General features: G+C 39.7%; 1 protein-coding gene across 1 annotated transcript; it reads left to right on the top strand.

Annotated features, from left to right (window-relative positions):
* The first annotated feature begins 306 nt into the window (after window positions 1–306).
* LOC117507938 (natterin-3-like) lies at window positions 307–1,363 on the top strand. Its single transcript, XM_034167690.1, has one exon. It carries the CDS (start codon window positions 307–309, stop codon window positions 1,306–1,308), a length of 1,002 nt encoding a protein of 333 aa, XP_034023581.1. The 3' UTR covers window positions 1,309–1,363.
* Window positions 1,364–13,621: the final 12,258 nt, after the last annotated feature.

The following is a 13,621-nucleotide window of genomic DNA, read 5'->3' as shown; positions in this document are numbered from 1 at the left end:
TGAGTATAAATGTGTTTGTCTGTCCATATGTCTCGGCTTTACAATAGACTGGTGGCCTGTTCAGGGTGTAACCTGCTCCTCTCCCAGTGACTCCCATATGTTTCAGCTCCTGCCCCACCCACATCTGTGAAATCAGTGTGTTCAGACAATGAATGAATGAATGAATGAATGATCAAATTTTTTATTTAAAAAAACGAGAATTTATGGGTCTTGAGTTTTTGTCTTTGTCAAAAAGACAGCAGTTTGGATAAATCTGAAAAGAATCTGTCTCTTTCCTCTTTCCCTTCGTCTCATCCAGAAACCGACATGACTCCAGAACCTGCAGACATAAGAGTGGCTCGGTCTTCCAGTGCTAAAAGCAACCTGGACTGGAAGTACTGGAATGGTCAAGGTGCAGTCCTTGATGGAGCCGTTTCAATTTGGAATGGCAAAGAACAACGAACTGACTATGTCTGTAGATGTGGGTGTTCTTCTGGCTTCTATTCCACCAAAACAAGTGCTAACTGTCACTATGCCTATGGAGACAGAGAGAAGACTTGCAGTGGATTCTACATCCTGGAAAACAGAGACAACTTTGAAAATCTTGAGTGGAAGGGGGGTTCTTATGGTTCAGTACCAAAGAATGCTGTCGAGGCTTGTGCGCAGGTTTATGTAGGGAAGAACAAGTATGGCCTCGGGAAAGTTCATCCCGTACATAAAGCCTTCTTTTTGCCATGGCACGGCAAAGAGTACTGGTACAAGAATTATGATGTCCTTACTGTTAATGATGATGTAGTCAAACAGGAGCTCACTGAAGTCAAATATAAAGTGGATGCAGCTAATCCCATCAAGAATCCTCCAGAGACCCTGCGCAGGTCATCTGCTTCAAATAGTCAGTGCCGTCCAATTACGAAAACAGTCACATTTGAAAAAGCAATTCAGACAGAGCAAAGCTGGGATGTCACCAGTACCATCACGTTCGGTGTTGAATCTTCTGTCACTGCAGGAATCCCCGATTTAGTCTCTGCAACAGTTTCTGTCAGTGTTGAAACATCATTGTCTGTCTCTCTGGGATCCACTACGACTAAAACAACCACCCACTCTGTGGCCGTTGAAGTCACTGTCCCACCAAACCACTACTGCCCCGTCACTATGGTGGCTACTAAGTATCGTGCTGACATTCCTTTCACAGGAAAACTGACCCGCACGTACCGCAATGGTCAGAAAAGAACAACATCAATCACTGGGACCTACAGGGCGGTCCAGGTTGGAGAAATCCGAGCTGATGTGCAACGTTGTACAGAAATAGCTGGAGCTCAACCATGCTAATTTGACTATTAAACTAATGAGATGTTTGACCTATGTAGCATGTCTGCATATGAAATTAGCATGTAACAATATAAGTCACTAACCTGTCGAAATAATGACTTGTACATGTTAAACTCACAATAAATTCATGGAGCATATTTCTTGTCTTGTCATTTTGTCTTTAAAACAATTTGAATAGATTTAATGTGAAAACTGAGTAACTCACTAAGTGACTGAAGGTCTTCATAGCTGAACATAGAGTTAAATACATGCAGTTGACATTTTGCACAACTGAGGTCACATATTTAACATTGGCTAAAAACACTGTAATTCAAGTTTAGCCAAAATGTACATGTTCCATTTGATCAAACACTGCATAAGTTGCCTCGGTTATATTTCCATATTTAACTACTGGTTCGTGGGAACACTGTCACTGCTCAGTTCCTCCTCTGTATTGTGTTGCGTAACCTCATGGCTCACCAAAATGGCTGCCAAATGGCTAATCAAAATTCACTGGCCAGTATTTGCCAATGGGAATAAATCAACTTCATGAAACTTTGTAGGGTCAACCAGAACTGTGTGTAAAAGCTCTGGCATGAATATGAATCAAATACACCCCAAGGGGGCGCTGTAATTAGCACATTCATATTTTGGATTATGGTTGGGCAATCAAATGACAAAAACCAAAGCAAATTATTTTATAAAATGAATCTTTGTTAACAAATCAACTAGCTGATTTAAATTGATTTAAATTAATCTTTGACAGGTACCCATTTCCCCTATGTCCAAACTCAAAGTCTCCAGGTGAAAATATATTGAGCTCAATTTAACATATTTCACAATTTTCAATGCAAAACCTCTGAAATGTTGTTTGTCTTTTGGCTGCTACTGTTCAGTACAGGGTTGCCACATCTGATCTAATTCAGCTCAGCATTGGGATTTTGCTTTGGGATTCCTGGATGATGCAACTTAGGGGAGGTGATGGTCTAGTGGGTAAAGCGTTGGGCTTGAGACCAGAGGTTCCTCTGGTCAAATCCCAGCCTGACTGGAAAATCACTAGGGCCCTTGGGCAAGATCCTTAATCCCCTAGTTGCTCCCGGTGTGTAGTGGGCACCTTGCATGGCACCACCACCCTGACATCGGGGTGAATGTGAGGCATTGATGTGTGAAGCGCTTTGAGCGTCTGATGCAAATGGAAAAGCGCTATACGAGGTCTGTCCATAAAGTATAGGTCCTTTTTATTTTTTTCAAAAACTATATGGATTTCATTCATATGTTTTTATGTCAGACATGCTTGAACCCTCGTGCGCATGCGTGAGTTTTTCCATGCCTGTCGGTGACGTCATTCGCCTGTGAGCACTCCTTGTGGGAGGAGTCGTCCAGCCCCTCGTCGGAATTCCTTTGTCTGAGAAGTTGCTGAGAGACTGGCGCTTTGTTTGATCAAAATTTTTTCTAAACCTGTGAGACACATCGAAGTGGACATGGTTCGAAAAATTAAGCTGGTTTTCAGTGAAAATTTTAACGGCTGATGAGAGAACCAGAATTACATCGCAAAGTGCAACGGTAATTGATAATATATTTACAAACAGAACAGATGAAATTATTAAGAATGGGATCTTCATGACAGATATTAGCGACCATTTACCAATTTTTTCAATATTTAAATATAAAAATAGGTACAACAAAAAAACTGATATAAACTTTAAAAGAGATAAGTCAGTAAAAGCCTTAGAGGCATTAAAATATGACCTTAAAAATCAAAACTGGGAAGAAGTTTATGTCAGTGATGTTAATGTAGCATATAACTCATTTATGAAAATATTGATGAAATCATACAATAAAAATTGTAAATTAATTGAAATTAGTAAGAAAAGAGTAAATAAACCATGGCTGACAAAGGGAATAAAAAATGCTTGTGCAAAGAAAAACTATTTATACAGGTGCTTTTTAAAATTGCAAACAAAGGAATCAGAACATAAATACAAAAAATATAAAAATAAACTATTAACAATAATTAGGAAACAAAAAAAAGATTATTACAGTGAAAAACTAAATAAGAGTAAAGATAATATGAGGGTAACATGGGGAATTATAAAAAGTGTGATTGATAGTGATGGAACGAAAGAAACTATTCCAAGTTACTTTGTTAAGGAAAATAAAGAGATATATGATATAAAAGAAGTTGCAAATGGGTTTAATGATTATTTTTCAAATGTAGGGTCAAGTCTGGTGGGAAATAAACCAATAATAGAAGATAAATTATGTACATTGGTAAATACGGTCAATAGTATTTTCCTGGACAATGTGGAAAAAGATGAAATAAGAAATATTGTAAAAAAAACTGTGTAAGCAAAAGATCACCTGACCATGAAGATTTAGACATGATGACTGTAAAAAGTATAATAGAAATTGTTATTGAACCATTTACTTATATTTGTAATCTGTCTCTGTCAACTGGGGTTTTTCCAGATGAAATGAAAATTGCTAAGGTAGTCCCATTATATAAAAATGGAGACAAACATAATTTTTCTAATTACAGGCCAGTATCATTGCTTCCACAGTTTTCTAAAATTATGGAAAAAGTTTTTGTAACACGATTGGATAAATTTATTGAGAAACATCATATTTTAAATAATGCTCAGTATGGATTCAGAACAAAACATTCGACAGCTATGGCAATTATGGAACTAATAGAGAAAATATCAACAACAATAGATAATAAGGATTATTTTGTAAGTATTTTTATTGACCTGAAAAAGGCTTTTGATGTTATAGACCACTCAAGATTGCTCCACAAGTTACAACAATATGGAATAAGAGGTGTTGCACATCAGTGGGTAAAAAGCTACTTAGAAAATAGAAAACAGTTTGTTCAGATAAATAATACCAAATCAGAATTGTGTAACATTATTTATGGAGTACCACAAGGATCGGTACTTGGACCCAAACTGTTTATTTTGTATATCAATGATTTTGTGAATGTATCCAATGTGCTTGGCAGCATTTTATTTGCTGATGATACAACGCTGTTTTACTCTGGATCAGATATACAGGAAGTAGCACAAGTGATAAATACAGAGTTGGAAAAAGTTAAACATTGATTTGATATAAACAGATTGTCACTAAATATTAATAAGACAAATTTCATATTGTTTAATGATAGAGCGAAAGAAAATAATGTGTCATTACAAATAGATGGAATGGATATACAAAGGGTAAAAGAAATGAAATTTTTAGGAGTCATGATTGATGAAGATCTTACATGGAAGTCACACATAAATTACATAAAAGGAAAAATAGCGAAAGCCATTGCTGTTTTGCATAAAGTAAAATATTCATTAAATAGTTATGGTTTATTAACATTGTACAATTCATTGATTGTCCCATATTTAACTTACTGTGTAGAAATCTGGGGATCAACATATACAACCTATATACAACCTTTATTTATTTTGCAGAAAAGAGCTTTAAAAGTGATTAGTAACAGTGGTTTTAGAGATTCATCTAATCCATTGTTTATTAAGTATAGGGTACTTAAATTTCATGATTTAGTTGATTTGAAAATATTACAAACGATGTACCAAGTTAATAAAAATACTTTACCAACAAACATTCAAAACATGTTTGAAAAAAGAGTAAGTAGTTATAAATTGAAAGGAATAGAAGTCTTTAAAAAACCAAGATTTAGAACCAAAGTAAAGGAAAGGAGTATTGCAGTAAATGGTGTCAAATTATGGAACAATCTTAATAAAGAAATTAAAGAATTAAGGTCGCTTAAATTATTTAAAAAACATATTAAATTAGATGTATTAAGTAAGTATGAAACTATGAAGTAAGTCAGTGGGCTGCAAGAAAGTAAAAAAAAAAAAAAAGTAAACTGTTAATAATGTTTGGAGTGTCTTAAGTTTAAATGTAACCTGTCAGTGATGTAATCTATTAATTAATGGTCATAATTATGAAATGGGTCAGTGGTATGTGACAAGTTAAAGAAATGCAATCTGTTAAATAATGTTGACTATGATGCTGTATATTGAAAGATTGTATTGTTAAAAGGGGCAGAAATCATAAGACTTGTTCTTCTTTCTGCTCCTTTTCATTCTGGTATTGTGGTGCTTTTGTTTTTTGCTTTTCTGTTTTTCTTTTAAATGAATGAAATAAATATTAAAGATTTTGAGGTGACACTGTCGCTTTAAGGACTTCCCACAGTGCGAGACGTCGCGCAGCGCTCTCAGGCGGCGTCATCAGCCTGTTTCAAGCTTAAAACCTCCACATTTCAGGCTCTATTGATCCAGGACGTCGTGAGAGAACAGAGAAGTTTCAGAAGAAGTCGGTTTCAGCATTTTATCCGGATATTCCACTGTTAAAGGAGATTTTTTTAATGAAAGACGTGCGGACGGGTCCGCGCGTCGGGACGCAGCCGCCACGACGCTCCGCCACAGGAAAAACACCTCTGTTGGAAGCCTTAAGGACAAGTTGGAACATGTCCAGCTGTTAAACAATTTCTCATATACTCACTCCACTGAAAGCCATCAAAAGCCGCCTGGATTTTACAAATGGTTATCAACACGGAGGTGTTTTTCCTGTGCCGCCGCACCGCGTCGGCTGCGTCCCGAGTCATTATCATGCAGTTCCTCTGTATTTAGTATATTTGCACAGAATTTTATAGGTACTTAGTGGGTAATTGACTTGTCTGCCATTCAAGAGGTTCAGGGTTTAATCCTCAGTTGTGCCATGATCTTACTCATTTGGAAACTCAAAAATCAACATTCTGACAGAAATTCCTCAACTAATCAACTCATCAGTAGCTTCTCACATGTAATAACTCACATGTTGTTGTGTGGGTCGCCAGAAGAGGAGGTACTGCTGGCCCACCACCAGAGGGCGCCCTGCCTGAAGTGTGGGCTTCAGGCACGAGAGGGCGCTGCCGCCACGGACACAACCGGGAGTGACAGCTGTCACACATCAACTCATGACAGCTGTCACCCATCATTTCATCACTCCATAAAAGCCGGATGTCATCTCCACCTTGCTGCCGAGATATCATCTACCTGTGAAGGTAATATTCTCTGCTGTATCTGAACTTAACACTGACTTTATAGTCTGAACTTCTTTGCAGCCGTTTTCCTGTGGGTGTTGCCTTATCTGTGGGATTGGCGTTTTGGTGTGATCAGCGACGGCTTCGCTTCACACCCAAACCAAATAAGTGGTTAGACAGGAGCTGCACGAGTGTGTGATTAGAGGTGGGGGTGACTTTCCACCTTCTGACTGTTTTTGTTACTGGGTGTGCACACACCCACATCTCACTGTTTGTGCTCCTCGCCAGCAGTACCAGATCCGACAGTCGGGGACGGTGATCACCTGGGAGTTCGGGACTTGGCGGCTCCAGTATTCACCAGGTTCGGTGGTGGCGGAAATTGTGTGGTTCCGGCTCTTCTCAGGACAGACGTCTTCTATCCTCGAGCCTGTCCACACGTCACCTTTGTGTATTGACTGCTATCAGATTCTGAGATTGTCTGTATATTCGTTGTGCACATTCACAACATTAAATTGTTACCTTTTGGCTCATCTATTGACCGTTCATTTGCACCCCCTGTTGTGGGTCCGTGTCACTACACTTTCCCCAACACGTAGCTTCTCTGATTCCAACTTGCTTATTAGCTGAGTGGATAACTGTTGGAAAATTTGTGACTCTTTTCTGTGCTTATATTGATTTGTAGTTCATACTGCAGCATAGCAGACCAACTGTTCAACTTATCATAAAAGCACCAAAACTGGTACACATTGACTAAGGTATTCTGAATAATCCAGGATAGGGACCCCCTCACAATTTTCTCTTTGTCACCTTTGGTCACCATTTTACTTTAACAACATGATATCTCTCATTGTTTTCCTCTTTGTTTCTCAGAGGTGATAAATACGCAATGGGATGTGCTTTCACAAACAGAAACGATACAAGTGTCATTTGTGTTGTTCGGAAACTCATATTGTACTAGACTGATGTATATGTGTACCGCATGTCTTTGTAAAATGGTAGTATGACAATCAATTTCAATTTATTCATTTTATATAGCGCCAAATCACAACAGAGTCACCACAAGGCGCTTCACTCAAAACAATTAAAAAAACAAAATAAAATGAATTAAAAGATTTAAAAAAGCACAGTAAAAGAGTAAAAAGCATAGTAACATAATATGCTAGGCATACGAAAGGGAAAGTGCATCCTAAGTCTGGACTTGAAAGTCCCTACAGAATTTGACTGCTTTATTTGACGCAGGGAGATCATTCCACAGAACAGGAATAAGAGAAAGCTCTATTACTCACAGACTTTTTATTCACCAAGTAAACACAAAGTAGTCCTGCATCCTCCGAACGCAAAGCCCAGGCCGGTATGTAGGGTTTCATTAGATCAGCTAGGCAGGGAGGTGCCGGTCTGTGAACAATTTTATAGGCCAGTAGCAGAATCTTAAAATCCAATCTCACAGAGACAGGAAACCAATGAAGAGATGCCAAAATGGGTGTAATGTGGTCAAACTTTCTGCTTCGTGTCAAAAGTCTGGCAGCAGCATTCTGAACCAATTGGAGAGCCCTAATGCTAGACTGTGGTAAACCAGAAAATAGAACATTTCAATAATCCAATCTAGAAGAGACAAATGCATGAATCAGGGTCTCAGCATCAGCCACAGACAGGATGGGATGAATCTTTGCTATATTTCACAGATGGAAGAAAACAGTCCTTGTCATATCTCTAATGTGGAGGTCAAAGGACAACGTAAGATCAAAAATTACCCCAAGGTTCCTCACTTTGTCAGTTTGATGTATGACCCATGAGCCTAGGCTAAGCGCTAGCTGGTCAAATTGATGCCGATGTCTCTCTGGACCAAGAAGCATCATTTCAGTCTTATCAGAGTTTAAAAGTAGGAAGTTACTAGACATCCAACTTCTCACTGCTGCAAAGCAGTCTTCTAAGGATTTTGTGTGGATGAGATTACTAGCAGTTATTGGCATGTACAACTGAGTATCATCAACATAACAATGAACAGCAATCCCAAAACGCTGCAGTATATGCTCAAGAGGTGCTATATAAAGGGAGAAAAGCAGGGGGCCTGAGACAGATCCCTGTGGAACACCAACATTTTATGTCACTAACGTTAGAGGTAGTGTTATTGTCCAAAACACAATGAGAACGACTGGACAGGTATGATGTCAACCATGAAAGGACACTTCCAGTAATCCCAAAATGATTCTCCAGCCTATTGAGTAAAATATGATGATCCATGGTGTCAAACGCAGCACTACGATCTAACAGCACCAGAACCATAGTGGTGTCCGAGTCCATTGCAGAAGGTCATTCACCACTTTAGTGAGAGCCGTCTCTGTGGAGTGATATTTTCTAAAGGCAGACTGCAGTGGCTCAGAAAGATTATTCTCAGTAGAGTGGTCCACAAGCTGCCGTGAAACCACTTTTTCCAGAATTTTAGAGCAAAAATGACAGATTTGATATCGGCCTATAATTTTTCAATACACGAAGGTCAAGATTAGATTTCATAAGTAATGGTTTAATCACTGCAGATTTGAAACATTTAGGAACAGATCCAGAAGTTAATGAGAGTTTAGGGCTGCAGCTATCGAATATTTTTTAATCGAGGATTCTATCGATTATTTTATTGATTAATCGAGTCATCGGATAAAAAGTGCTTTTGTGTTTTGAAACAATATCAATAGTGGCAGGGCTCTCCCTAAGCAATGGCACAATGTTGCTGTGCCATCATGCAGATTTTTAGTTTAGGATGTTCCCTCTCTCTCTGTTTTCCCAGGTAATTATTTATTTTTTTTACATTAAGAATTTTGGAGCTTTGCCAAACCATAAGCTCGGGCGGTCTGTGAACTTCAGTCTGCAGACAGGACATTCTTTTTTTCTCTTATTGCACATTTCATTTGCACTTTTTATTGCTATGATTTATTCAGTGATTAGTGTACGTATATTTCTACATGCCGTACAGAGTGCAGCTCAAACCAAAGTCAAATTCCTTGTTTTCTGTGGATACTTGGCGAATAACAAAGCCTTTGAAAAACAGCTCAGGGTTTCAGCATTTCCACAACAGCTGCACTGATTAATTAACTATACAACCTGTTGGTAAAAAGTCTTGTCAAATCTGAATACAGTGGTCCCTCGTTATATCGCAGTTCACCTTTCGCGTCCTCGCAGTTTCGCTTGATTTTTTTAGTGCAATTTTGCATGCTTCTTCTTTTTTTTTTAACAGCGCATTGTGTTCTGCGTCCTCATCAGGCGGGCCGGTCGGCATCACCGCGATTGCTCTCACTGCCTCCGATGCTCTTACCGACTCTGCGGGCTCGGTAAGTGCTGCAGCAGGCCACTCACACCGCCCCACTGTCTGCTGTGCGGAGTTGCAGCCAAAATCTGGCAACAGGTCCAGAGACTACACTCGCTGTTTTGATGCAGAGCACTCCAGCAGCTCGCAAGGATAGAATACGGCAGCGCTGCATGGTCTCGGTAACTGCAGCTGTAGAGCTCCGTGGCCACTGAGAGAAGTTTGTATCTTTTTAATGACTTGGATTCTTTGCGGGTCCCGCATCCGTCCCGTAACGGTAACACCGGAGGCAGTGAGCAAAGAAAGAGCACGCGCAATCTGTTCTGTGTGTGTTTGTTTATAAGAATCTTCTCGCCCAGAAGAAAAAAAGAGTGCCAACAACTACCCATAACTGTGTTCTTCAATTGGAAAAAGACACCTGCACTGAGGTGTCTCTCAGTGGAAAAACATGCTGCGGAGCAGCGCCACGACAAAGAGGAACTGTGAAATACTGGTCAGTCACTATTAATAATTTCTTATGTGTCCAACCTCGTAGGTTGATGTTAAAATTAAATTTGTTAGTTCTAAAAGCCATCATAATTATTTATAGGAAAACTTTCTATTTTTATTTCTCAAACGAAGGTTTGGGCCTGAAAACAGGTTTTGATCTTTGGTTTCATTCTTTAATACTGGTCTTATTTTTGTACTAAAGTTTGAAGTTTGAGAGTGTTTACACAGGAGAGAAAAGTGAGAAAATGTGTGTAGTGAGGGGTTTTACAGCCTTAAAACATCTATAATAATTGTAAAAAATATTGCTGACTACTTCGTGGATTTCACCTATCGCGGGCTATTTTTAGAACGTAACTCCCGCAATAAACAAGGGACCACTGTATAGCAATTTTTTTTTTTTTTTTTTTTGGAAAAGTTATGATTCATTTAGTGTGCTTCCTTTCACTTCATCTGTGGAGGTGGAGAATGGCCAGTGGAGCAATCTGTGATTTTTAAAAAATATAGAAACACACTGCTTCACTTTAAATGCATAATAAATCCGTTTCAGACGATCAGCATGGACCCTTTCGCTTAAAAGGCTTTATTAAACTCAGTGTGTGGCTTTGTAAACTTGTAGCATTGCAAGCTAGATTGATTAGCGCTTACATTAGTTATGGTCATGCACACTCTCACAAGCGCCACGAGCTTAGCTTATGACAAGCTAAAAGTGGATGCTCTCGTTAGACCGAACAACTTTCCAGTTTCTGGGTATTCTGTGTTAGTACGCGCCCGCGGCCGATGTGCTTGATGAATTCCTGTGCAAAAGTAGTTCCCAGATAATTGTGATATATTCCTGTGAGATAATGAGTATATCTCATCTAAATCAATTCTAAAATTTACCAGTAATAAAATTATAAGGAGAACTGAAGTTTTAAGAGTGGCCATAATAAATATTTAAGAAACTTAAAGTTTATGAGATTGTAAACATTGGCACAATGGAGTTTGATGCGGAAGAGTTCATAAATGTGACCATAGGACCCCAGACAGCTCGCACTAAAGACCGTTCCTCTACCAGGTCAGCCAAAGGCGAATTCCCCATTAGCCAAGCTAGCGTGAATGTCTTTTCAATCAGGACCCGGGAACTTCATCCCGCTACATATCTCCCCACCATTTTTGACTTTGTCCCGAAGTCACAGGTGCATTTAAGCATGTTCTGTGACACCCACATCCTGCCGACAATGCCAATTGTGACTGTAGGACCTTTGTGGCCGGGACGGCGGTGGGATCGAACCCCAGATGGCTCGCACTAAAGACTGTTCCTCTACCAGGTCAGCCAAAGGGGAATTCCCCATTAGACAAGCTAGCGGGAATGTCTTTTCAATCAGGACCCGGGACCTTCATCCCGCTACATAAAGATATGATTGGAATGTTGTGATTATCATTTACAGTTGACAATAAAAGACTTGGGTTTAACACCCAAGTCTTCGTGTTAAAGTCAGAACAAGAAGCTGCACTGAAAGAGATCTATCTGGGAAGAGACACATTTTGTGTGTTGTTGCTCCAATGAGAGCGACGCTCTGAGCAGGGTGGCGAAAGTAGTCCGGTGAGCTTAATCTCTGGGCGCGAGCTATCCCACAATGCCAAAATAGCAGAGATGTCAGTCCAATGAGAGCAGCACTCTGAGCAGGGTGACTGGCATGCGCTACACAGTCTTCTAATCAGTTTTTTGTGGGAGTGTTACAGCGCCACCTACAGGCCTGGCATATGTACTACAGCTTTAAAGGAAACCTGGAGGCAAAGATTTTGCCTTGAACATTTTTTGCAAATGAATTATTCAAATTACTCAATTAATCATTTCAGCCCTATGAGAGTTTCACAATTTCTAGCACAGTCTGCCTAAGAGTGGGCCACAGGGGGATAATTTGATGATGAAAATTTACAGGGTGATTCCATAATTTATTCCTCAGAATTGAGTGAGTCCATATTTTTTTCCCTCTGCTTGGTCAAAAAAAGTAACCGTTACTGACTGCCACAAACATTTTTCCTGATTTCTTACAGTGTTTCTTAAAGCCAGAAAGTTGCAATTTGAAATGACTTTAGTTTTGTGTCATGTCTGTGATCTGCTTTTTTCTACAAAATTAAACAACTGAATGAACATTCTCCGAGGCCGGTGATTCCATAATTATTGCCAGGGGTTGTATATGCTGGTGGGCAGCCCCCATTTAAAGCCTGGGTCCATTATCTGTGCGCCTGGCAACTACACAGGACCTGAGAGGCTATTTTTGGAGCGGCTGTCCTCTTGCGCACACAATTCCAAGTTAAAAGTTGTATCATGGTGACTTGTAAGCTGTGGAAGAAATAAAGAGGAGGAAATAAAGCAGCAGGACCTTCGTGGCCGGGATGATGGTGGGGATCGAACCCACGCGGCTCGCACAAAAGACCGTTCCTCTACCAGGTCAGCCAAAGGGGAACTCCCCATTATCCAAGCTAGCGGGAACGTCTTTTCAATTGGGACCCGGGACTTTCATCCCGCTACACATCTCCCCACCATTTTTGACTTCGTCCCGAAGTCACAGGTGCATGTTAGCATACTCTGTGACCCACATCCTGTTCGTGACGCCAGATTGAAGCAGCAGGACCTTTGTGGCCGGGACAACGGTGGGGATCAAACCCACACAGCTCACACAAAAGACCGTTCCTCTACCAGGTCAGCCAAAGGGGAACTCCCCGTTAGCCAAGCTAGCGGGAACGTCTTTTCAATTGGGACCCGGGACTTTCATCCCGCTACATATAATTTAAGCGGCCACCTCATTCTGTATGCAGAACGACACCGCGCGCAAAAGAGCGATTTTGCAGAAATAAACGGACGAACACAAAGTTAAAAGTGATCACGGGGTATGATTCGATCCACCGACATCAATAAGCTTTTTGCTTTACAATTCCGTTATCGGTCCTTTAGAGTGGTCGTTGTTTTTAGGGGTGTTTGTCAGGAAAATTATAATTTCTCTACATTGATTACAGATCCTGCAGCGGGTCCGTAATCAACTTTTTTGCAGCGCGGCTTTGCTTTGAACTTTGAACCAATCGAAGCAGTGGTTCGCAGATTGAAGCAGTGCTTCGATCTATTGCTTCGTTTATTCATTTCTTTCCTTTTCTTTATCTTAATTTTCCCCCGCTAAAACCCTAAAGAGAATACGTCTGTGAGTATTATTTACCGTTTTTATGTTAAATTGACCTGTTATTGTCTTTTGAAACAGCTGACAGATGCATTTTATAACTTAAAAACGGGAGCGATGCTAACGCATTAGCATGTCTATGGCATTTTCAATGTTAAAGTTAGCATTAAGCAGTTGCAGCTGTCATCACGTTCGGGTGCATTTGTTTTCTGTATAATAAGCGTTTGTTGTCGTAAAAGAGTCAAATGTATTACAAATTGTAATATTTTTTAATTTATTTTTGTTTATATATTAATAATCTAATGATTAGTTATTATGTACAGTTTTAGAGAAAGAGACAAAAAGAACCTGAATAGAAAC

The sequence above is a fragment of the Thalassophryne amazonica genome, chromosome 3, assembly GCF_902500255.1.
Source record: "Thalassophryne amazonica chromosome 3, fThaAma1.1, whole genome shotgun sequence".
NCBI lineage: Eukaryota > Metazoa > Chordata > Actinopteri > Batrachoidiformes > Batrachoididae > Thalassophryne > Thalassophryne amazonica.
Note: the sequence above shows the minus strand (reverse complement) of the source record. Positions and strands in the feature narration are given on the sequence as shown.

Bases quoted from the DNA above. Each gene is read 5' to 3' on its own strand.
- LOC117507938 (XM_034167690.1), top strand. From the start codon at position 307: ATGACTCCAGAACCTGCAGACATAAGAGTGGCTCGGTCTTCCAGTGCT.